Here is a 26,029-nt window from a genome sequence, read left to right as displayed (position 1 = left end):
ATGGTATCCCTAAAATAGTTGCAACACAAGAAAGCGGTACCATTTTAAAGCAACCAGACAAGAGTAGCAAAGATAAGCACATTAATGCAACCTTTCAGAAAGGTTATGTATAGTTTATCAGGATTTTCTCTTAACTCCCCATGCTCTAACCATGTGCCCCCTTATCAAGGGGAGCAGATTTCTGACAAGCATAAAATTCAGATTGACCAGGGATGCTACTAGGTCACTTGTAGCTTCTGAGTCTTCAACTGTGACAGTCTGACAGTAATTTTCAGCCTCCGAAAGCCTTAGAATATCCCATTTTAACTTATGATATGATTCCCTAAAACCCCATGAGGGAAGGGGGAAAATCCATACCATATCCCACTCCTTTGCTCCAATCATTCTCTTGTGTCTCATGCAAGCTTTTTCTAGAAAAACCTGTGATTTCATGTAAAATTATTGTCCTTTTAAGGGATCTTCTTTTTTTATCAGTGACCCAACTTAGAGCAAACCAAAATTACTTTGACATGGAAGTGCGTGTTGGTTTATTCATTGAACAAATAGCTTATTGGAGTAACAAGAGTGATACGATCACTTGCACGGATGGCCAACTGTTATCAAAACAGGCATGCCATGTGAACATGGGCTAATTTGACAGGACTAGTCTCTTTCTCCTCTGTGTTATAAAACAATTTTCAGCACCACTGATGGTGGGTAACAGTAAACATGACAGGAGCATGGGGATTACCCAGTCATTTCCATACATGACAGCTGATAATGATTAAAATTAGTCATACGTGAAAACCAAAACCAGCCTTATTCTACAGATGTTATGAATTCTTTACTTTAATTGTTACATTTAAACTCTTTTTCAAATAATGTAAGATTTTGACATGAACCAAATGAAACATCTGATTCAAAAGGACAAAATTAGATTTTTTGTCGTTATTTGTGCAGATTTGTACCCAAAAGGTCTGTTTTGCTTCTAATAGCTTCTAATCCTGTCAAACATTATTAAAAAAAGTAAAAAGCCTTCAACTTACTCAAGGCTGGACATGCAACTACTTTAGCTGTGGGATATCGTGAGCTAAAAACACAACAACTGGACAGAATGCATTTCAGCACCAGGGACATCGCCTGACCAGCAGATGGGGTCTCACCATCAGGCCTGTAACTAATGATAGCTTCTCTTTAAAAAATAGTATTACACATGTATAACACACTTCTAGAACTTCAATAATCCTTAAAGGTAATTCTTTCCAGTAACATTCAGTGTCATGAATATTAAAATCACTGTAACGAAACAATTAGTTTGATCAGTAATTGTTAAGGATGTCACTGGCTGATGCATCACCATTCAAGTGAACAGGAAAGAACAAGAAATTGCCCCGGCAGTCTACTTCTCAGGGGAAAATTTATCACACAGTAGAAAGTGACCTAAATCACAAGACAAAAATGGTTGCTTACAACATTGAACCTGACTGTCCTTCCTGTCCATAAAGACTCTCTCACATAGACATAGTGATGATATAGACGATGCTCAAAACTTCTGCATTCTTCCACAACAGGTGTGATTGGAATTTTCAAAGTAATATCATTCCCCTGTCATCCTAACCACTCTACTCATATGCCATCATGTTCTTTGTATGTTCCAGGCTACTTAATGATAGTTTTCCAAATCATAATTATTCACAACTCAATGACAAATATGGGGATTACAAAGTCTTATGATATGTTTCAGTGACCAGATGGTAAACTTATCAGTCTGTTACAGGCAAAATGTACCACACATATCAAGGCTGAATTTATGATACTATTTGAAAGGATTAACCACTCAGGGACCAGAGTAATCACTTTTCCATCTATTTGGAGATTTTAATGCAGTTAATGCACATATTCTGGCAGCCACTGTCTGCAGTAGGCCCCGCAGGTCATTCTGAAAGCCAAAACCAGTTCTATTTTTGTTCGGAGAAGTCTGCAAACAAGATTAACTCCGTATATAATTCAAAAGAAAGTTACTGGTGCAATTTTAAACTGCATCTCAAATGGAAAACACATTCTTGAGATATACACATTATAAATGCCTGCACACAATTATAGATGCAAGCTTATGAATATTTCAATTATCATAACACAAACTTTCATAATTTTCTGTAAAAGCCATTCAGAAAATCTCTGTAATACAAATCTCTGGATACAAATGTAGTTTATTCAACACATGGCTAGCATATCATCCTAGCAGTAACAGAAATATAACAGTCACACAGGTAAACCCAAGATGACAGACTTAATGGTTCATCAAAGATACATAAAGACAAGACAAATATTTAGGTTCTTTATCTTCATTCCTTTCACTAAGAAGACTGTCAACAGCCTAGAACAACGACAAATCATCCAATCAGGGAATGAGACTCATTTTGGAAGCAAAATCAATATGCTCTGAATTAAAACTTCAGGTCAAACTTAGACAAAAATGCTGGCTTTGTTGGTACCACTTAGAAATTGGACCAAGGAAGAAGTTGATAATTTTGAAAAGCCAGGAGGTGCAGAAGCTAGACTAGAGACCCACCCCTTCTGGCCCCTGGTCTGATGGCCGCCATAAATCAAACCAACATGTAGTATCTCTCATCTAAAATAACATGTTCCTTATGCCAAGAACTATTTATGACCTCTTCGAACTATAAATTCTCTTTTTATGGTAGGAACACTTGTCATACACATAAGCAATTTTACTTTGTGTTCTAATAGCATATGGGCACAAAATTGGGGATTATTGATTGATGTGACCTTTCTGTGACCTTGCCAATGTTAAGGCGTGCCACTCTGGAGAAATGGAACAGGATGGGCAGCTGATGGGGAAGGTGTATTTGACCATAGTTTGATAGCATTTCTACTTGACAATCTGAATATTAACAGCAGCAGAAGTGGATATACTAATACTATGTTATGTCTCATGATTGTAGTAAAAAAAGTGATCTCATACAAAAGTATGCACTTGATCCAGTGATAAAAACAAAACAAACGTTTGCTGAATTGTTAAGCAAGCAAATCTATCATTATCCAACTTCAAACACTGGTGATTCCACCCATTCGCCACATTTTTATGCAGTGAAAGTTTTGGCTATATCCCAGACCTTTCTCAAGTTACAAATCTGTCAACTATAGTTACAAGCTAAGGATGAAACAAAATAGTATCTATAAACTTATTTTCCTGAAGATACTAAGGGAACATACTGTTCCAAAGTCATGTAAAATGAACTAAAACCAAAAACAAAAATATTATCTGGAGAGGGCTATCAATGAAAACTACTGTTTTCAAACCCTTCCAACCCACAATTACCCTCTACATGTCCATGTGACGAGATTGAGAGAGATGTTGCAATAAAATACCAAATTGTGTCAGTAAATTCCAGTTATGGCAGCTAGATGTGAGACCCACATCACGGTAGGAGCTGTTTAATTGCACTCCCGATTTGCCAGCACATTTTGTGCAATAATCCGGAAGGTGCAACAAAGCGAAGTTACTAGTTATGATTCAGTTGGACCACATCACTGCGGGACTTTGGAAATCAACAGAAGTGTGCAATTAACAGAAGTGTGCAGTTATCCATTGTGCAATTAACTGACTTCTACTGTATGTAATGTAGGCCTGACCCTTCAGACAGACAGGATAGTGCCAGCCTGTGTTGATCACCCCACTGAGGATACACCACAGGCATCTAAGGAATGTTACTAACACAGGGCAGCCCTCAGACATGATTAAACATTCCCTGTTTACAGTAAAAACTACTCAGACAAAGCAAGACTTGAGTAATCCTGGACCAGTTGATGACCCACTGTCAGGGGGGATTGGTCACTGTTTATTTTGAGGAATGCATGACTTCATGTCTGTTACCTGAGCACTGTCAGCAAGCCATACAACCAATAGCCAGGGAACTGGAAGTAGATAATCTGTACTTTTCAATGAGTAGAGTAGAATGATCACTGTTCCAGAAAAAAGCAGGTGCAGATAGAGACAGTAGTTACCTGGTAGTAAATAGTATCATTCATGCATTACTCACTGCTGCTGACATACATGAACATACTTGAGCCTTGTGACATCTAAAGCAGGAATATAAGACAAGTGTTTTAAGTCATGTTGAAATTGACCACAGGGTGTCTCCTTGACCGGTCCCTCTGTACTTTGCTTTCACCCCATCCACCCCATAATCTGAATTTCACATTAAATATTTGACATTAAATTTGACATTAAATATTGATCAAAATGGATTTTTGTAAGCTCCAATGTCTGATTTAAAAATGAAAATTACAAACACCAGCTACCAAACAATGAGTAGTACAAAAAAAAAACTGGTAGTGACAATTTGACAGTCTGTCTCACTGCCAGTGGATTCAGGGTCTCTGGATCTAGATATATACTAGGCAACATCCCTCTTGTTTGGGTAAAATGCCCAGGAACTGGTGCCGTGCAGTTATTGCTGGCTACTCAGATTTGCAGTGACTTTCTTCCTGAACTTGGCAGGTTTGGATATTGCGGTCACAGTGTATGGGATGACCCAGGATAGACAGGAAAAAAAGGAAGAACCTCCAAATGTCTGACTCTGAGGCCCACTTTACATTACGCTTTTCGCGTTAGCGGTAAATTCCCCGTTATCGGGACGCCGCTATCGGCACCTCTTTAGACACACCGCCCGGAAATCTGACAGGACACCCGCGGCGCGCGGTGGATTGTAAAATCTTGGTGAAATTCTACCCGTTAAGATCGCAGTTTTTTTAGCTGCACGTTGTTATATTGAACAACCGTAAATTTTTTGTTTCCGTACCGCTACCAAGTGATTGAAAATTCAAATACGTGACTTGCATGAGAAATACAAGTCCCTGCCTACGTTGTTGTTTCGCTGACACTTCCCGAAGTTCCGGTAACTTCGACCACAAAATTTTCGATAAAAAAGCACTTGAAAACCCTTTCAAAGCGAACTGTTTGATAGAAGATCCCTTTCTTTCAGTGATGACCTGCTAAATTATGGCTACGTACTGAAATAACCGTGATATACGCATAATTCCTGCAGGTATAATAACTACCTCGTATGTAAAAACTCAAGCTGCCAGCAGTTCATGTTGCGGGAATTTCCCCACCAATGTCATAGCAACGGCCACCACTGTCATAGCAACGGCCAATCGGAGATGCGTAATGGATTACTTTATACAAAATTTGCAGAGATAGCGGCTTCTGGTTTCGGTACAACGTAACGATGTATTGCAGGAGAAATTATTCGGAATCGAACTTGTATATTTTTTTAAAGGTCTTCCACGAAAATTGTGCAAAAATAGGTCGTCCAAAAATGTGAGAATGAGACTATTTTTCGCTGACATCCCGCCTGCTTTGAAGGTTGACTGCAGACCCGATTGACGTAAGAGCCTGCGTAGGTGGCCATTACGGAAAAGGCAGGCCGTGAAAACTATTTTTTCTGCGTAGTTCGGGTTGATTTTTGGGTTGACATTCATTCTACTAGTATATAAAAAAGTAACTATCGGAAGACTGTTTTCTTATCACTGTATTCTTACCCAGCGTTATGAACATGATCGCTGCTGGCAATTTTCCTCCAATGTTTTGCAAATCTGTACCTAACATTTTCGCGCCATATGCTAATAAGCGCGCGCTTTATGCTAAACGTCTAAACCCTGACTCCCGCTAACGCGAGCCCGACGTGTTCTCTTTATACGCAGTTTGGCGTTGACGGGGACTCCCGCTGAGCCTACGGCTGTACGCTTCGGAGTGGACGGGAGAAAATTTGGCGTTAGCGGGACTACGTTAACGGGAACTCTCTTTACACGGGGCTCCCGTTAACGCATTCCCGCTAACGCCAGTCCCGCTAACGCGAAAAATGTAATGTAAAGTGGGCCTGAGTCTTCAGGATCTTCATTACACCATGGATAAGCCATCTGTTACTTCATCATTGGGCCCTAGGCATCATATCATAATTCATACTATCACTCAGATCTGTATTGAAAACTGTACCTCCCAATCATTTGTAGAATTCATGAAAGCTGTTATAATCTATGGCCAGTAGTGACCTCTTATGCTATGGTCATTTTTTTTCTCATTTCAAAGTACAGCAATCCATAGATTGGGAGTGAATTTCCTCCTCAATCCTGTCATCATCATCCTGACAGGATTTTTTGCAATATTGCTTCCTTCCTGACCTACTTGTTGACAGACACTTCCATTAGTCAAAGTACTCCATCCAGGGCTCGAAGTTAACTATGTCCCGATGTCCCGGGGCCACTAAAATTTAGGCCGGGACAACTGAAAAATCTTTTTGGGACACTTTTGGGACAATAGGAAAATCAGAATGTCCGATCTCCCCGCGGTTGTCAGGCGTGCGTACTCTGACTTACACAGTTACAGTTGTTGTAATACATAATTTCTGAAAATAGGGTTGGGACAGTCCATCCTCACTTCGGGACAGTTGAAATTTATTTTTGGGACAATGCTGGGACAGTAGGGAAAAAAGATAATTTTGAGGCCTGCCATCAGTCAAAACATCCACTAAACAATATTTACAAGGATGGTGCTGAAAAGTGCTAACGCAGACATGATATACAGCTTCCTACATGCAGTAAATCATGGTATTGATGAGTAATGTGGGTTTTACTGGTGTATGAAGCCAAAATTATGCATCATGATGCAAAATTAAATGTGTGCTTTTCACTGATTAGTTTATTTTCACTTACTGTACATCATATGTGTACTTTGATGGTTGGGCATTTGCCAATGAATACATCTTTCTGTGCTCTTTACAAATTTGTCCTAAGTATACCATTCAGAGAGTACATGTTTATTCATTAGAGCAGGAAAAACCAGGTATACATGCTATGATTCATTTTTACTACCTAAATGAAGCATAAACATATCATCAAATGTAAATCCTGACATTTAGGAGAGAATCCTCATACTGAATGTAACCTTCAAATTGCAATAAAACTGTGCACTTCACTGCAAGTCCTCCAGGGCAGCACATCACTACATCCACCACACAAAATGGCCGCCGATTGCGGTCAGATATTGACTTCTGGGCCTGATATTCCATCAACTAATATTTCCTTCCTTCAGAAACATATGGAGCAGGAAAGAAATGCCAGCAGCATATATCGAAAAGTATTACTGCTGTGGGGGTTTCAATGTTACTTATACTTATAGATTTATCCTTCCTGTAGGCTCTGTTTATCTAGTATAGCTATCCATGCTATATCACTGAGCTGTATTGAAAGTGACATTTTATAAAAGGACAGAACATAATACCAACATCTATTCATAAGCAATTCCCAGCCACTTGAAAGTTCAATCACAGTTTGTTTATCTATTTCTCCCTAGGTCTGATTTTACAAAACAATAAAAATGCTGAAATTCTCTGGAAAGCAAACAGTGTATAAGGGGGCTATTGTTGTGGCCCCAGGTTCTTTACAAGTGGTCAAGCATACTCCTTTCCATACCTTCACATTACCTGGCAGTGGCAACACTGTCCACAAACCATGTCATGGGGGAAATCAAGGCATAGGTTACTCATGCCCAACAGCCTAAAGTAAAAATGGGCATGGCCACCAGTTTTCCGTGATTATGAAACCTGACTAGAATACTGATATCTCTGTGGTCCCTGGGGCTCGAGCCCAGCACAGATGAGATGATTTAAATTAGATTTTATCCATACAATCCATGTAGGTAATGGCTAAATTGATCATGACACGATTTCTTCGCATTGAGCATAATATTACCCGTCACATTTCAAATGTGTAAGCCATCCTGATTTACATACGTGCTACACCTGAATTCCCCTGCCTAGCATATTAAATCCACGGCAGCATGAACTGCTGTAAAATTTATTGCCCAGTACTGGGAGCCTCACACCTGCCCCTCCTCGTGCGGCCCTTTAGCCAAGCTCCTGTCCCAGGCCTGAATATTCTATGTGGGCAGAATCTTAAGCAGGCTGTGATGCATCCAGGGAGACCTGCACGTCACTGGCAGGTCAAGCCACTCCAACCCTCAAATGTTGCCAGTTATTCTTGAAGCACGAAATTATCAACTACGTCTTGATTTTTGCTCCTTTAAATAGTACTGGGATAATATCTAATAAAATGAAGTTTGTGTTTGTAAACTAATTTTCTTAGGCTACATACATTAAAGAGACAAGTCTATTTTAGTTTACCTGCCACCTTGTCAACTCTGTATGAGGTCTGTGTAGCAGGAAAATTTAATTCTAGTAATACACATACAACAACTAGTAATTTGGTGTTTGTTGTTTCATGCTGCAAGTGAAGACCTTGATATAGAATAGTGAAAACTCTTTTCATTTCACTTTTTCAACAATTCTGGAAATTGACACCATGTACATTAGCCTGGATACCAGACCCCAACCTCAAAAATATAGATACTTGAGATCGGGCTGGGGTTTGGTAACCAGGCTACATGTACATATATTTCATTGTGACCAGAAATGATTTATGCTTTGGTAAATTATAAACAAGAAAATATACAATTTAAACACCTGATTATTTTTCCTCACACAATTTAAGGGCTGTTAAAAAAAAATCAAGCGCGTTGTACGTGTAACGTTACCACAGGTAGAAAGAGCAGCCTGCATGTTACCAGCTATTCTGCTGATATGAGTTGGTAAGTAATTAAACACTCTCGCCTTCATATAACATGAGTAAGAACATTATGTAGTCTAAAGCTGAAGGATTAGGAAAAGGCTAATGCAGCCTTGGCCTTATGTTCTCCTGTCAGGTTATATTAATATGTCTAAGCACTATTCTGGCTAAATCAACAAAGAATTCTGTGATTCAGTATTTGTGGAAGGGGAGGGGGTTGTTACTAAGATACCGGGGCTACAAAATAATGTCTTTGATATTGTAACTTATCAAGTTAGTTCAAGAGTCTTTGCTAAATATAAGTTATTTCTCTGAAGAGTAACTAACAGTCCTTATTGAATAGTTTTAAAATGCTGATTGCTTTCCGTCTTGTAAGATTATGTTTTGGACTAAAATATTGTCGCACCACTGCTCTCCTGCATGCAGTATTGCACATCACTTCCTATATAATAAGCAGAATGGCTGTGACTAGTGTGAGGTCAATATTATTATCAGATATGGCACTCTCCTCCTGAAGAACGGTTACCAACCATATCCCAACTAAAACATAAAAAAAGAAGTTCTGCCATCACAGTTAAGCACTCCTGGGCAATTCGTAACCTGACTATTCAAAATCAGTGTCCCGTTATTTCTATGGCGGTGATGAAATGGTCAAAGATCATCAACACCGCAGTTACAGTGAAGGAATCTGCGCTACAGGACAGGCTCACATTATTTTACCATTCATATCTTACAATTTTTTCAAAAATAACACAAGAAATTTATGTAGAATGTAGTAAAGAATTTACTTACTCGGAGTTCTCCATAATTTCTTCTTGTGAAAGCACCTTTACCGGCGCTATAGAGTCTGTCTTGGCGTTGTAGTTCCGAAAACAAATGTTCAGTGTTTCGTCAAATTCGTGCACCAAGTCCTCCATGGATTTGAAACTGACGACCCCAAAACCACAGTTATCCACATTGTCCACGTCTTGGTTGTCATCTGTGCACGAAGACGTGGTGTCGTTGGAGTTGACAACGTCTGAAGGGGAGGTGAAGTCGAGCCACTCGTCGTCTATCTGTGCGAGTGGCGCCGCCATCTTGAAGCTCTCCATCATGGTGGGGCTGCCACTTCCTGCATGCAAATTAGGGACCAACCATTGCATTTCCGGGCCAGGAGGTAAACCAGGAGGGGCTGCAAGAAAAGACGGAAATTATCTTCAAAACCAAATATTTTATTTATATCGGGATGAAAACAAAAATTACCAACGACGTCACCGTTTCAGCGATGATTTGGAAAGTATTGCTTGATGGCAAGTTGAAGTAAAAAGGAGTCCCTGGTCACCGCAAGTTGTTGATGAGACTGAATATAAGTTTCAGCTGAAGTGAAAGAGCATAAAGTCGCAGGGAAAAGTAAATTTCACGTGACATATAATATTAACAAGAGATTTTTTTGCTCCAACATCATCCGAGTCATAGGTGATCATAGGTCCCATCAATTTTTCGGATAACGTTAAGCCAAGGTGTCCTATGATGATATCCCTTATAAACTAAATATTTTGTACAAACAGTTGAAAAAAAAGTATATGTAACTTTACTAGATAGCTGCGACAAATACCAGTTGTTGTTGTTGTGGTTGTGGTTCTCTTTGTTTTGTGGTCTTTGTTCTGTGGTTTGAGCGGTCAGGCAGTTATTTTTACCAATTGCATGCGTCAGCAAAAATTCCGGACCATTGATGTCACCAAAGCAAGTTTTTAGCTGCAGTAAAAGAGTCAATGGGAAAACATCTAGACAAACAAAACGGTTTTTTTTTTCTACATAGTGAAATATGTAAAAGTACTGTTCAACCAGCCTCCCCACCAACCGGTAAAAAGAAAGTACAGCATATAAGGAAAGGGTCACGATTTTCCCCACCAACCTCTGCTTGATTTCGGAGTTTGGTCAATGTCAGCCCCAATCTCCGCAGCTTCTCAGTTACGCAGGGACCGCGGCTTTAATGCTTTTACTCCAGCTTCTTTTAGTTGTCAGATGACCTACTAACGATTTTCTTTTATACCGCTATCGTTGGAAAATCGTTTCCCTACAGCAGTGCAATACAGATAGGGTGTGTCACGGTCTATGCGCCAGGTCACAGTTGCTCGATCACCTCCCGAACTTAACTATACGATCGACAGACCTGCTTTCGGGGATGAAATACACCACAAGTTGCTGTGACCGAAACTTTGAAATGAATCATCCGTAACGAAACGCAAACTTTTGGAACTTCCGGTTTCCAGTTTTTGAGTGGAGTCTCTCATGAAGATGTTACGGTGCAATCAAGAATCCATTCTTGAAGTATCATTCTGATAGCTTACATTTTGGGAGTAGTCTTGAGATATGCGGCGATACCGCATTACTTCCCTGTTGCTAACCCGTGAGGAGTAGAAGTGATTTCCAGACCGATGCAGGTTACATGATGTCCGCGCAAATCGAGCGCAATAGACGTCGTTCCTTTTGTCCATATCAATTATCATCTGTGTCAAGGACGTTATATATCGTCCTTGCTTGTGTCTATGGACATGCTTGATTAATCGACGCATACCATGAATGGTTTTTTTTCCCTCTGTGAATTGTGCCATATATGTTAATATTTCCTAGACCAGACATAACGTCTAACATATGCATCAAAAGCACACTTTGCGGAGATTGTACAAACTGCATCTTAGTTGACCATCATACTCAACACCGTGGTTAGCAAGCGAAAGTAGTGAGCCAGCGGTCACTACGGAGGATGGTCCTCAGGCTAGAATTAATATACTACTGTAGTGGAAAAACTGAAGAATTTCCATCAAAATAGTCACTACAAGCGTCTGACTTTTCAAACCTCTTCCACATCGTGCTCTTGGGGTAAGCTTATCACAGAAAAGGGCAAACGGCTGTAAGTACCGATAGTGCTGTGCGCAGATTCAGCCAGTCTCGCAATCTATATTCATTCCGAATTTCTGTCATCAATGCAAAATGTACACATATAACCAGTAACGTAGTACTAGTAACGTGATGGCTTGCCCCATGGTAGGATACCCTTTTGAAATGCGATGCCAGTATGTATCGTATCCGGGCTTTTCAATGAGTCCGTCCAAGCAAAGTCTGCTAATATACTTACAGTAAAATTGAGGCACATTCCCATATATGGGCATGTAACCGTTCGCGTTCGGAAGGACCGTCATTGGGTCGTGTAGGACACGGTATATAATTGTTTTTACAATGGTGTCCAAAGGCAGAAAGTGACTAGTGAAAAGCAAACCATGCTGTAGAAATATTGAAATGCTATAAGCAGCAGCACAAGAACTGAAACAGCTGCGGCCACAGCAGCGACGCCACCCACGGATATCAAGCGGGCAATCCCCTTACCAGGACAAGATGACGTCATCCCGGGAGCAGGAAGAGCAGCACCAATGGTCGATCCCGATTCTTGCTCCATTACGCTAACATACCAATTTCATCTACGGCCCGGATTTACATAACTTACTCCACCGAAACAGCCACAGTGCAGTCCCATCTGTCAGAGCAGCAGAAATCTTTGCTGTGTAACATAGCGTTCTGCTTCTTAGTCAGTCTGAGACAGCAATAGTGCAGTCAGCGCATGCACACTAATGAACTTACGATGGCAGTCAGGGAGGGAGTGAGTGGAGAAAATTGCTGAAAAATCTAATTATCCCTGCTACAACGTCACATCGGTGCCATCACTAATGTCGATACTGAAGAATTGCTTAGATTTTGCACCGTCTAGTGTTTTCTGGGTGTTTTTAGGCTGGCAGCTAAACGCTATATTTGCGGTTGACTCGGGGATCTGGTGATGTATTATCAGCTACGGCTGGTAAATTATCCATGGAGCCGCGCTGGAGAAAGTAATTTACCGCTTGCACACGATGCAAATAACGTTTCGACTGTCAGATCCAAGTTCGGCCTCTAGCAATGCGGTAAATTGGAGTTGAGAGGGCGTGGGGAGGCTCAGAGATGGGTGCGATCACTCCGACATCATACATGCACGTCCGCCGCGATGAGTCACCGTGCAGCTTAGCCAGCCGTCCCAGAGGTCCTAGTGGACTGCTTTGTATCAATTCTCGCTACAAAGCAGGACGGAATTTCATTTATTGCAGGACCTAAAAGTCGAACTACTCATTTCGCTCATTGCACGCTCCATTCGGCAGCAGGAAAAGCCGTTAGAATTTGCACATGTAGTAAAAAAAAAAGCAGTGAACGGATCGATTTTTTCGGCGGCACCCACCTGATCTATCCCTGGAATAGTCCTCACAGCTTGCGACCTGACCGGCATGCTCTGCGGTGCGAACGTGAATCACGTTTGATTTGCAAGCTATGTCGCCCTTGCCACTGCTACTGTGTGTGCTAGGGTACAAAAGTAAGTAATATTGTGGACAGTACAGTAGAAAGTACGCAAGAGCATTGATTTGTACCAGGAGATATCGCTTTTGTATCTTTTCGTTGGTTTATTTGGTTATTATACTCTTTGTTTTCTTTTACTTTCTGTATTTTCGGCCCTTGTTAGGACTAACTTATGAAGACAAAGGATATCTTTGTGTATATAGATGGACACTCAAATAACCAAAACAAATGGAAAAACGTAACCTTCTGGCGAAGGTAATAAGATAGGATCTTATGCATGCTTCAATGAAAATGTCAAATCGGAGAGGCCTTCGCGGCTCCCGCTACTTCTGATCTGATTTTGCCAATATATAATTTGGGATCGTCATATACTGACAACGCAGAAAAAGAAAGGTTTTGCCGCAGTTCCAAACTGCAGCCTGATAATAAGGGCGCATTGTCAATCTTCAGATCGATTTATACAATCGCCGATGGCAAAGGCGCTTGCACAACATGTCAGAGTATTGCCAGGCCCGGATGTGTGTCACACAGACAAGTGCACTTATCTGTCATTTTGGATAATCTCCAACCAGATCCACGGTGGCGCAATATATAGTACCAAACCCCCCGATGGCCAATGGTCTCACTTTGGCAAGCTAAACCTTCTTGGCCGGCTTTGATAGTATATTACGCCGCCATAGGATCTGCTTGGAGATTAATTTTGGACACCCATGCAGGGATACGGCGTGACTAGTGTAAGGGTAGTCGTTCGTCGTACAACGTCACCAACACCACACCACATGTCGAAGCGTAGAAAGTGCTACCAAATGCGTGTGGCTTCGGTATTTGGAAATTCTGCACTGAGCCGTCAGCGCAATAAACACACACTCGAGCTCACACCTGCCACGGAGGTTAAATACGCTTTTATTTAACTTCATTGCACATGCTAATCGTTATCTTCGGAAAGATGGAAGACTTCATATTTTTCTTTTTACGTTCTCTTAGCGTTTGTACGTCTATCAGGTCTCGTGGAGACGTGAAAAATGCACCGCGGGAGAAAGCACTCAAGAAGTCACTCATTTGCCTGAAGGGTAGCCATAGCTTATTCAAAGGCACCCTTATTGAAAACTTTGAAGCATCATTTTTACATACTGCCCACAATTTTTTGATCCCAGAAACTTCCAGTGCAACCTTTCTTTTCAACATTTTCAAACACTACAGTAACAACCAAGGAGGTTATATTCAGAGTAACAACCATCTGTCCTTTCTATATATTAGCATAAATTACCATTTCTTTTGTTTGCTATCATGTCAACAAACTAAATGTAACACACACCCCAAAAGATGTGCATCTGCAATTCTCAGGTGATGACGCGTCTTAGCTCTTTCAATGTTGTATTATAAGACCAAATGACAACCAATTTTCTTCAAAATCCTTATCATGGGTTAGTCTGAAAATTGCTATACCTTAGTTTAAAGTTGTCTAGTTGTACATCCAGTTATACTACAGCAAGAATTCTTCCTCTCTATCAAGGACAAGGTATCTGGGTGTCAATTTTCAGTATCATGATTATGTTAAAATTTATGAAGTCAGGATTTGCAATGGCAAGTCATTTATTAGTTTGTCAAGATGATAACTGCAGATATTTGTGTGTGTAGGCATTGGACTCATAACAATTACTTCACTACGAAAAAACAACAACATGAGTGCCTGTGCAAGACGCTTGTTTATTCGGATTAAAGATTGCCTCCTATATCCTTCAAATGAATCATGTGATGTCAACTGTGATCAAAGATAATGAAGGTCTTTTGAGCATCATTCTTCTCAGTCTACATGTGTGACTGTATGAAGTGCAAATACACTTCCACAGAAGGGCCCTTAAGTATCTATGAGACAGAGAAGAAACCATATCTAAAATCACGAAATACCAGACAGGCATACTAACATCTTTACTGTAACAGCTGAAACCAGAGTGTAGACATAGCAGGAAAAGACACTAACACTACCAGTGTCCATCTAATGTACAATAATTTTTCATTTCAATAATTCTTACAAAGATCCCCTGACTTATCACAAAAGTTGTGTATGATTTCAAGCTTCAGAGTGTATCCAACATGACATCCGAATGTCTTGTAACAATGTTTCCAGATCCAAATCATGTGACATCAGTCCCTCTCAGCAATGCTCACCAACTGTGTGTCAATTTCTGCCTCTGTCAGCACTCTGAAAAGCACAAGAGGGAAGATAATGATGAAGACTGGAAATAAGGTAAAATGTTTTTATCTGTGCAACATGTCAATGATAACCAATGACTCTGTGTCCTGTGGACTTCACAAAAATATCTGGTACAACTCTGGTAGCAAACAGTGTGTGTATTTTAGGAGCAGTTTTGTTCATGCATATAAGTCAATGGTCTTGGGGGATATAAAAGAATCAATTTTTACCATTGAAATACAGATGTAACACATATACAAAGCCTATCATTTTTTATGTGGAGACATGTGCTCACACTTAAAACTTAAATGACATAGAATATGCCTGGCTAAGAATTCCACTACTGGTCAGGTGTTTATCCTATGGCTATTTCATTCACCCACATGTCTGAAACCTCAACAACCATATTCTCAAGACAGTGGTGAGTTTTTCTCTGTTCAAGGCAACCAAAACCTCACCTGAACTTAGGGTTATCTTTGTTGACCACTGCTACTTCAATCTCTGTAGGTTTGAAGTCAGCAGACAGGATGGTGGACAGACAAGTGATGGCAGTCTGGGAATTGGGAAAGAAAACGAATTGTAGATCCCTAAGTTCATATGAATGTCAGTGTGTGTGTATGTGTGCGAGCACATGTGCATGTGTAATAAAAAATAGGATATAAAATTTTACAGAACCTACAGCACATATATATATAGGTACTGTAAACATACAGAAGACTTCATGTGCATTGTAATGTGTACTAGTTTGTAAGCAATGTTGATCTGAAAAATATGCCGATATTTATTTTGAATGCTATAAGCACTGATGGAACACAATAATTCTAAACACATTATTTACAAAAGGCGGTCATGAAGGGTATTTGGCGTTGACCCACCTCTACTGCTTCATTGTATGTGAAGTCCACCTTCTTCTTTATTTTCTTCTCTAGGAAGGAGTTTGCTTCTGTCTGCTTGACCCCCACACTGGTGGCCTTGTAGCCACAGTAGTAGCCTGCAGGGTCTGTCTTGTACACCTGGGGGCCATGCTCATCATCGTAACCTATCAAGATCATACCTGAAACAAGAAGCAGGCAGAGCTTTAAAAAATTTCATGTGAGAATGGAGCATTTTAGTTGAGATCTGTATTTCTACTATGTGAATAACTAAACCAAGTTTAAATCAATAGGACACATTACTAATGCTCTTATGGTCATGTTCTTATAATCTCATTCTCCTACGCAGAGGGACCAGAGTCGTGTCAAAATGACTTGTGTTTACCTCTGCTTTCTTGTGCACTCAGACCAGTTAGGGAGCGCCCTACTTATAAATATTAATGAGCTTGCCCTTATATGGGCAGTCAGCCGTTGGGGATCGGGCGTAGGAGGATGGAGCCATGTAATAAGTAACATGATTGGCTGATAGCTTCCCAGCGGCCTTTTCGAGACAGCTTGTGACAACAACAAGCCCAAGAAAGGCCTACTAGTATTCTCTGATTGGTTGACAGCTTGTTTGTGGCGACAATCATAATAACCACTGATAGGGCATGAGATAGCAGGGCCCCATAGGCTAATGACGTTGGGGACCGGGCGTTAGGAGGACGTATAATATATGCATAAAACATTTCTCTCACTGTACTTTATGAAAAGAGTTCTACAAAACAGCTCTGACACTTACAACATCCCAGTGGTCTCATCTCAGCATTCTGGGTGTAGACCTGGGAGATGTCAGCTATCCGCTTGCACAGCATGTCCACTGGGATTTCGTACCCGTACTTGTACTTCCAGTTGGCAGCTTCATATCGAGCTCGCTGTACCTGGGACCGACTGTCCGCTGTGGATGGAAGTAAATAGTTGAGTAACATTTCATGGTAAATTTGTATCTCCTTTATGTACATACACAAGAAATGTTGAAGCAGTATTTACAGTCCCAGTGTGAAAAAAGTTGATTTCTAAAATGGTATTCATTCAACAGCAGTGAATGCAGGCACATTAAGGTGAGATGAAATGAAATGAGATATCGGTGATGATAAGACACACCTATCATTCCAGTCATGACACAGCCGATGTAGTCCGTGATTTGGAAGATGTGTGTGACAGTCTCAGCATCCAGCAGCTTGTCCTAGAGGGGGTAGATGCAATGCAGCCATATTTGTTACAATGTGATTTAGCAAGTCAGTTAGTGTAACTCTTATAGTTACAACTGATGCAAAATTAGGCGGGAAATCTTGGCATGGATATCATGACAGATAACAATGACAATAATCCTATAGCAATAATTAAAATCTTATGAGTATATTCTTTCTGAGGCAGAATGAAGTTACACATCAATTCCCTTGCTAGCTGATACATTTTTTATATGATAATGTTTTTCATGTTTACTTACTGGGACTTTTTTCTGGGTGACGACAACAGCGCAGTCCTTTCCTCTCACAGCAACTGATGTCAGTCCACCTTGGTTTACTGCTTTGAATGCATATTCTATAACAAAGAAATATCATTCATTAGGTAGGTACCAGCACAATGAATAAGGATACTTATTCTTGTTCAGATTACACTTTACAAAAAGGGTTAGAAAACCTCTTGCAGATCATAAAAAAAATCTATCAACCCTTTCGATTAAAAAGTCACTTGATTCTGATGAAGGTGGCTATATTACATGTATGTTCAGAGAGATTAACACGACTTTCTTCACTTCACTCAGTTGGAAATGACTGGCTAGGTTCATCAGATAGAACATTAAATAAGGGCCGTGCCATTAAAACAAGGCATAATGGTCAACATGTTGATCGTGGGCACCGTCTGAGAATCGAGAAATGTTTGCCTAGCTATGTCATGTTTTTTTTTTCCCCTGCGGTCCAAATAATATGGTCAGAAATATTTAGATATGATTGAGGGTTGCTACCAACATTCAAAGATTCACAAAAATGGATTTGGTTTCATTCTAGTATATATTGGTAAGTCCAATCAATGTGCAGAGGTAGCTGCCAAATGCACAATTAGTGAATAGATAGTGGTACATGGTATGCAGGTACATATCACACATGGGGGAGGGGGGCTGATTTTTTTTCACGCTGACTCATTGGCGCCTACATCCAGCTCTACAAAGAAAGTTACTAAAGTGGACAAAGATTGACAAAACGCCGAGTGACAGCAATCTAAAGAACCTGGAAAAACTTACCAACTTGGTACAATCGCCCCTCTGGTGAAAATATCGTGATATGACGGTCAAACCCGGCGCTGGTTCCACGAGACATCTTCGAGCTTTTTTCCCTACCTCGATACAAAATGGCGTTTGGGTTATGAACTTTTACCTTCGACCTGCATAGATGAGATCCATCCGCCAGATTTGGAAACCGGTTCAACAAGTTTCTTTTATCTTTGGGAAGTAGGCGTGACTTATCTGCACAGGTGTCCATGTATGACGTATATTGTGTGCCGTCTTCAGCAGGGCTCAACATCGGCTAGAATCTCTGGCTGTCCTATTTTTTGTAAGTTGGAACTACATTGTCCGTGTCTCCGGAAGTGTAAGGAGAACGCCGGGTGAGTATGTTGTGAAGAGGCCCGGTATGAGATAAAGTTGTATTTTGTGTAAAGATAGACTCATTTAGAGGATGTTTGTTGGCGGATATTTACGGGAGAGGGAGCAGTTTTAGGGACGTTCCAACCTTTATGAGAGGCCACGTCACCAAGACCATTTTGTTAATGGCGGGTGTTGGGTGAGTGTAGAATATAACGTTAGATAGCCCAGGGATATCATCACCGGTTGGCACATTTGTGAACGTTTCGTTTTATGGCCCTTTAATAAAACCTGCCAGGATGAACAGAATCACTAAACAGCTGTTTATGTGTACACAGTATTGTGTTCCTTTGACACAACAGGGCTATAAAGACAAGTGTTACTTCACAATTCACTGCCATGTAACTTTAATTCAATTATGCTATTTTAACGTTACTTAACTTAACGTTAATTCTGGTACTTTTTGAAATCTTTTAGAGCTTGTTGTCGTAGGTCTGGAGGGTATTGTCGGGACAGTCTTAATACCGGAAAACACAGGAAAACACAGTTAACCACCGGAAAACACATGAAGGAGTGTACAATCTACTGAAATACAGTATGTTTTGATGAGTAAACATGACAGGTCGCTATGTTTTGCCACAGAATAATCTACCCATGGCCCTGGAATGAAGAAATCGTCAGAAAATGCATGAGACGACGGGCCGGACCGACGCCACCCGGCGGCCATGTTTGTTTTCATTGCAGAGTACATGTTTGTTTAGCGGGGTCTGATACTTTCACAACAAGACAGCTGATATCTACCGAACTTCAGTGCAAAAATCTGCTATATTATATATATGAATCTACTCGGATTGTGACAAGAATCTGTTTGCTGTATTTCTTAATAAAGCTTGCTTCTTCTAGCCGTCAACGTTAACGTTACATATTAAATTTTGCACAAGCCGTGAGCACGTCCAGTCCGCCAAATTACAAATAAAGCGGTGTCCTAGTACGTGCTTTCAAGGGTGTATATTCATTCCACAGACTAACATTTCCCTAAGTGGTTTCTCACTAGATGTGGCAATTATACCCAGTATATCAAAGAAAGAAAACTATTATGTTGTCTGCTCAATTTCTCCGCGTAGTGTGTACGTTGGGTCAACAATGGCGGTATTTCCTACCCAAGCTATACCGTGATGCTCTAGCGGCTCGACCCGACCCGGGCGGGACATAAAAAATTTGGAGCGCGAAGTTGTATTTGTGTTGAGGGGAGAGTACTGATTCGCAAAATGATCGGGTCAGGTCCTAATATGCCGTGTCTGCATTTTTTCGGCGTAAGAACCTAGTCCCGATATGCTGGAAATCACGAACCAGTGCTTGTGGAAGGCCGCAAAGCCCTAAAGAAGTGAGTGTTTACAAACTGATCCGATTGTAAACAAAGGACCCACGCTGGCTGCATTATGCAGATTGGCGCCCCCGGTAATTGGCATCTCAATGGGAAATATGTAAACAAAAGATAGCCCGACAAGTACGTCAAACAAGAAAGCCCCTAAAAGTTACCGGTGCGTGAAAAAAATGATTGTGGGGCGTGAGTGTGACGATGTGTTGAGTGCCAGGGACTCGCATTGATACTAAATAATAAATATATATTTATATTTATCATGAGTGCAATTTCTTATTTATGTCCGGCCCGTCGTCTCATGCATTTTCTGACGTTCTTGATGGATGACAAGCATTATCTTATTAAAAAAAAAAAAACCTTCATGTTGCTGTTTCCTTGTTAAAAGGATTTCATTACGAATAGAACTTCGCGCTCAAAAAATTGTATGTCCCGCCCGGGTCGGGTCGGGCCGCTAGAGCATCACGGAATAGCTTGGGTAGGAAAACCCGCCATTGTTGACCCAACGCAGGAACCCAGCGTACACACTACGCGGAGAAATTGAGCAGACAATATAATAGTTTTCTTTCTTCGATATACTGGGGTCCTTTGTTTACAATCGGATCAGTTTGTAAACACTCACTTCTTTAGGGCTTTGCGGCCTTCCACAAGCACTGGTTCGTGATTTCCAGCATATCGGGACTAGGTTCTTACGCCGAAAAAATGCAGACACGGCATATTAGGACCTGACCCGATCATTTTGCGAATCAGTACTCTCCCCTCAACACAAATACAACTTCGCGCTCCAAATTTTTTATGTCCCGCCCGGGTCGGGTCGAGCCGCTAGAGCATCACGGTATAGCTTGGGTAGGAAATACCGCCATTGTTGACCCAACGTACACACTACGCGGAGAAATTGAGCAGACAACATAATAGTTTTCTTTCTTTGATACACTGGGTATAATTGCCACATCTAGTGAGAAACCACTTAGGGAAATGTGTGTCTGTGGAATGAATATACACTCTTGAAAGCACGTAGGACACCGCTTTATTTGTAATTTGGCGGACTCAGGACGTGCTGCTTGTGCAAAATTATGTAACGTTGACGGCTAGAAGAAGCAAGCTTTATTAAGAAACACAGAAAACAGATTCTTATCACAAACCGAGTAGATTCATATATATTATATTTATGCCAATATATAACAGATTTTTGCACTGAAGTTCGGTAGATATCAGCTGTCTTGTTGTGAAAGTATCAAACAAACATGGCCGCCGGGTGGCGTCGGTCCGGCCCGTCGTCTCATGCATTTTCTGACGATTTCTTCATTCCAGGGCCATGGGTAGATTATTCTGTGGCAAAACATGGCGACCTGTCATGTTTACTCATCAAAACATACTGTATTTCAGTAGATTGTACACTCCTTCATGTGTTTTCCGGTGTTTTCCGGTGGTTAACTGACTGTTTTCCTGTGTTTTCCGGTATTAAGACTGACCGGGTATTGTCGGGATGTTCCCGTCAGTAGAATTGTTTTTTTACTGCTGACAGGGGATGCTCCTTTGATATTCTTGAGATGAACACCTCAAAATTGTCCTGTCAACTCTAACCATAACCCTGAGCTCAGAGGATGACCATCTTTATAAAAGCTCCTTGGTAAAACTTGACCCTGTCAATAGCCATTAAATTGTTACCTCCTGTCCGGGACAAAGGGTCACCTCCTGAAGGAATGTTATGGTCCTTGGTTGTTATTGTGCTCTGCCATAGAAATTTTTTATCTAGTAAGTTGTAAATACATTTAAGTTTGCGGGGATTTAATTTCGCGGTAGCGGGAAAATGGAGTTTTCGCAGTGGATTTAGTTCGCGGTAGCGCCATAGACTGTAGCCACATAATATAATGGATAAATGTTCGCGGTGGTTTTAAGTTTGTGGTGAAGTGGCCACTGCGAAAACCGCAAACATAAAACTACCACGAACAATTCTGCATTTGCAGTAATTTGTACCATGGTGTGTTCCAGGTTTGCAGTGTTTGTGCTTGTGATGATCATGGACCTGGGAGAAGTCATCGCTCAGTCCACCTGGGGTGGGGATGGATCATCACTGGCAGGTCTGACAGACTTCTGGGTGTTCCGTTTCCTGCTGAATATCCTGGGGTATGCCTCCATTGTCATCCCCGCAGCCATTCTCATCAGATATATCAAGAGGAGTAACTTTCTGGAGCGATCAGCAGGTGGGTGACATCAATTCTCTTGTGGTTTAACTTAAAGAATATAACGTTAGTTACTTCAAGGTTATACTGGTAGTGAAATGTTCCTTGTAATTAGACATGCATTGTGCATCGGTTGTGCAGCATAAATGAAAAAATGATTTTTACTTACAAAAGACATGGATGCTGTGGGTGACATATGATTGGCATGACAACAACAACTTCCTTTTTTATATATAACCAGTGGTTATTATTTTTTGGCTCATGATATATTTGTAAAACACTTAAACAGGCACATAATGTACACTTCATTACAGTAAAACATTATCAGCCTGATGCAGTTTGACATTGTGATGTAGGTATTGACAGAGGAATGGCTTTTTTCCTATTCTGAATGTTCTTGTCACACAGTAAGTGTTCAACATCATTAATTCATTGTACATTTGTAATGTTATACTGTTGTCATTTCAGGTAAAGGATGTACATACAACGTGGTGAAGGCCTGTGTGTACGGTACAGCAGATGAGCTTCCCACGACCCAGCTGGACAGCGAAGCACCTGCACCCTCTCCTTCCCGCTTCCCGAGATGGGCCATCCTGATCTTCTGTGTGGTGGGGCTGCAGGGGTCCTACCTCACATGGGGGGTACTACAGGAGCGCATCATGCGACACGAGTATGGGGGAACTGAGGATGAGCCGGCGGAAAAATTCCAGAATTCTCAGTTCCTTGTCTTTGTCAATCGCATACTGGCATTAACAATAGCGGGTATCTATCTTAGTTTATTCCGTCAGCCAAGACATGGCTGTCCCATGTACAAATATTCATATGCCTCCTTGTCTAACATTATGAGCAGCTGGTGTCAGTATGAAGCCCTTAAGTTTGTCAGTTTCCCTACACAAGTTTTAGCTAAGGCATCCAAAGTTATCCCTGTCATGTTGATGGGGAAACTTGTATCCAGGAAAACCTACGAGTACTATGAGTATGTGATAGCTGCATTGATATCTGTGGGTCTCAGCATGTTTCTGATTGCCCATGGTCCGGATGACGAGAAGAAAAGCACCACAGTCACAACCTTCTCTGGGATCATTCTGCTGGCAGGCTACATGATGTTCGACAGCTTCACAGCAAACTGGCAGGCTGAGCTGTACAAGTACAAGATGTCCTCCTTTCAGGTAGGAAAGTGGTGTTACAAATAGATTGCATACCCTATATGTTGAGGTACCTAATGCTAAGCTTTTTTTATTGCACTGCACTATATCACTACATGTACTTTACTTTTAGCAAACAATTTCAGACGCAATTTTACTTATTTATTTATTTACTCAAAAATTTAAGTCACTACTCTTTTTCCTTCTGCCTTGCAAATAATACCAGTACCCCAGGTTCCATTAATGATAATAGTCTTTATTGCAAATTCATGCCCGAGGGCTAATTGCATACAAAGTAAAGCAGTAGTGGTATACATAATCATACTTAACAAAGAAGGAAAATGATCATCTTAGATATCTCCTTCTCATGGCCCTGGTTTCAAAGTTGTATTGTGTATTTTCCAATGGCAGTTGAGACATATGATACATGTACTATAATGTTCGATTTTTAGTATTTACATAGTGTGTTTATTTGTCTACAGATGATGTTTGGTGTGAACTGCTTCTCCTGCCTCTTCACATCGGCAGCACTGCTCCAGCAGGGCGGCTTCATCGAGGCCTTCTCCTTCATGTTCCGCCACCAGCTGTTCGCCTTTCACGTCTTCCTCAACTCCATCTGTTCAGCCACCGGACAGATGTTTATTTTCTTCACCATTAACCAGTTCGGTGCCATGGTGTTTGTCATCATCATGACCACGAGACAGGCTCTGGCTATCCTCCTGTCCTGTATAATTTATGCACACCCGGTGTCTATCATGGGAGGGTTTGGCATTGGGATTGTGTTTCTTGCAATGTTCCTGCGGGTCTATGCCTCCCACAGGATGAAACAAAAAAAGGCACGCCAGCAAGAAAATAACACTGGGGTGAAAGTCTGAACAAGAAGTAGCCACCGCTGAGAAGGGAAGAACTGTTGAGGAGAATTAGATAGTTGGCCACTGATGTGACTTGAAATAGATATCTTTTGTGCAAGCCATGCCTCAGTAGAACTAAGTCATCCAAATTTGGTATTGTCATTTCTTTTCTGTCTCAGCTAATGCCTAAGTACAATCACTTGTGAGATATTGTTGATAGGTAGACGGTGTGATCTCTGATGTTGACAAAGGAAACTATAATAATTAACCTTTATAGTTACCACCGTATATTTTGTATGATAAAATGCTGTGACATCAATTTGCACAAAGAAAACAGGATTCAAATTAGGTGGCTCAAAGCCTCTGCTATCAAAATGTAGTGATTCTGCCAGAAGTGAAAAGTACCTAAAATTCTAGAAAAAGTAGATGCTGGGGCATGCCTGTATTTTACAGATTGGCATATTTTGTTGATTTATTATTTATGTGTTTTCATGTATGTCAGCCATCAGATTTTGAGAGTGTAAACTGTAAAGATAGAGTGTCATTATCTTCCCTGTGGAAGGGAAGTCACTTTGCTGAATCTGGCTTAATATGGTGGGAAGTTTTAGATGTTGAGAGGAGGGGGGCATAATGGGAATTCTTTCATATGCTATGAATTCAAAGAGATGTTACACATGTATTTGTTATTTTTCTTGGTGGTGGTGTTGGTTATGAAAAATTTTTGTTGTTAAATTGTTTCTTCACTATTTTCATATGTGTATTTATAGTATGCTGTGCTTAAAGATATGCTTTTATTTTTTTTCTTCTACTTTTGTGTAGCTGACCATTTGTGCTGTCTGGTATTTATTTATCTCATCATATTTTATTGAACATCTGTCTCTAGAAGATCTTCAAACTTTGTCAGACAAAAAGACAAAGTCAATTTTGTGCTGCACAATGAAGTCTACTTTCTGGGAAAGTCTTTTCTGCCATTTTTGATGGCATGGAAGATTGAAGATAGAAAATAATGACACTGTTGAAACAAAGCACCACTTACTGTTACTTGACCTTTGGATAATTGTGTTCAGTTGTGTAAAGTAAAATAGGTGTTTAAGGTACTGCAGACAAAAATATTGCTCTTTATGTCCTCTGTGACAGACAAAAATCGTCATGTAAAGATATTAGTTGAACCAAGCTAAGTCTACCAGCAAAATCTGTAGAAAAACCCCCTTCATGGAACTTTGGTATCAAGTGTGGCCCTTTGAATTGTTCATTGCAGGAATTGTGATGTATTTGTGCAAGGCAGAAGAGCTGAAATTTGTTGTTAGTATATAGGTGAGTTATTCATTATTTTGTTGCAGGAAACTACAAGTAATGTGTGGATACTTTTAAAAGGCTGTCATATTTTTCTGCTCAAAAAGTAAAATTTTCACCTTACACTTTAGAATGGTGCCTTTCTATTCAATTAATCATCTATAATAAGCACACCAAGTATTTAAAATGGAAACTTGGGCCTGGAAAGAAAATGTATAGGTTACAGAGTGAGATTAATCTTGGTAAGATGTAGTTTGTGGTGTATTTGTTAACTCAAGGTTTGGGGTGTAAATTACACATGCTGATTTGTGAAGTTTAAGAGCACCATGGGCATAAAGCTGTGTATACTGTTGGATATGTAAAGAAGATGGAGGAAGAATGTCTAGAACTGTATATTTACTCACTGTACACAAATATCTGGCTAACAAATAAATAAATCAGCCTCTGAATATGTACAAACACATGTGATTTCAACTTGTCAGCATCATTCCTTTATGCACAAG

General features: G+C 40.5%; 3 protein-coding genes across 14 annotated transcripts in view; 1 reads left to right on the top strand and 2 right to left on the bottom strand.

Moving 5' to 3' along the window:
- LOC118416451 (fasciculation and elongation protein zeta-2-like) overlaps positions 1-12,948 on the bottom strand; it is a 48,528-nt gene extending 35,580 nt beyond the window's left edge. For 9 of the 10 annotated variants that reach the window (XM_035821572.1, XM_035821557.1, XM_035821595.1 and 6 more), the window contains exons 1-2: positions 11,995-12,079; positions 9,421-9,799 (exon numbers count right to left, since the gene is read on the bottom strand). In XM_035821572.1, coding sequence (XP_035677465.1) covers positions 9,421-9,799; positions 11,995-12,064 — 449 coding nt within the window. In that variant the 5' untranslated portion in view covers positions 12,065-12,079. Of the gene's footprint in view, positions 1-9,420; positions 9,800-11,994; positions 12,080-12,871 lie in introns of those variants that run through there. The other variant, XM_035821619.1, reaches the window with a different exon arrangement.
- A 1,726-nt stretch (positions 12,949-14,674) lies between these two features.
- On the bottom strand, positions 14,675-18,521 carry LOC118410357 (proteasome subunit alpha type-6). Its single transcript, XM_035812043.1, has 7 exons — positions 18,338-18,521; positions 17,543-17,637; positions 17,197-17,278; positions 16,835-16,990; positions 16,057-16,235; positions 15,640-15,734; positions 14,675-15,190 (listed from the first exon to the last, which is right to left on the bottom strand). The coding sequence occupies exons 1-7, from the start codon at positions 18,411-18,413 to the stop codon at positions 15,133-15,135; spliced, it is 741 nt and encodes a 246-aa protein (XP_035667936.1). The 5' UTR covers positions 18,414-18,521; the 3' UTR covers positions 14,675-15,132.
- Positions 18,521-25,985, top strand: LOC118410344 (adenosine 3'-phospho 5'-phosphosulfate transporter 1-like). Of its 3 annotated transcripts, none has more exons than XM_035812010.1 (4): positions 18,521-18,699; positions 22,047-22,258; positions 22,706-23,406; positions 23,865-25,985. In XM_035812010.1, the coding sequence occupies exons 1-4, from the start codon at positions 18,578-18,580 to the stop codon at positions 24,255-24,257; spliced, it is 1,428 nt and encodes a 475-aa protein (XP_035667903.1). In that variant the 5' UTR covers positions 18,521-18,577; the 3' UTR covers positions 24,258-25,985. The 3 variants fall into 3 exon arrangements, with proteins under 3 accessions (XP_035667903.1, XP_035667924.1, XP_035667912.1); XM_035812031.1 differs by having other exon boundaries at positions 18,625-18,646; XM_035812019.1 differs by lacking the exon at positions 18,521-18,699 and adding an exon at positions 18,706-18,875.
- The last annotated feature ends 44 nt before the right edge of the window (positions 25,986-26,029 follow it).

Source organism: Branchiostoma floridae, chromosome 1 (genome assembly GCF_000003815.2).
Source record: "Branchiostoma floridae strain S238N-H82 chromosome 1, Bfl_VNyyK, whole genome shotgun sequence".
In the NCBI taxonomy this organism is placed as follows: Eukaryota; Metazoa; Chordata; class Leptocardii; order Amphioxiformes; family Branchiostomatidae; genus Branchiostoma; species Branchiostoma floridae.
The sequence above is the reverse complement of the archived record's forward strand: the minus strand, read 5'-3'. Positions and strand labels throughout refer to the sequence as shown.

Bases quoted from the DNA above. Each gene is read 5' to 3' on its own strand.
- LOC118410357 (XM_035812043.1), bottom strand. From the start codon at position 18,413: ATGTCTCGTGGAACCAGCGCCGGGTTTGACCGTCATATCACGATATTT. The intron at 15,735-16,056 runs GTGGGTCAACGC...CCCAATTCCCAG, and splicing joins CATACAATGAAGCAGTAGAG to ACTGCCATCACTTGTCTGTC. The intron at 15,191-15,639 runs GTGAGGTTTTGG...TGTGCTTTTCAG, and splicing joins AAAGATAACCCTAAGTTCAG to AGTGCTGACAGAGGCAGAAA.
- LOC118410344 (XM_035812010.1), top strand. From the start codon at position 18,578: ATGACGTATATTGTGTGCCGTCTTCAGCAGGGCTCAACATCGGCTAGA. The intron at 22,259-22,705 runs GTGGGTGACATC...TTGTCATTTCAG, and splicing joins CTTTCTGGAGCGATCAGCAG to GTAAAGGATGTACATACAAC. The intron at 23,407-23,864 runs GTAGGAAAGTGG...ATTTGTCTACAG, and splicing joins ACAAGATGTCCTCCTTTCAG to ATGATGTTTGGTGTGAACTG.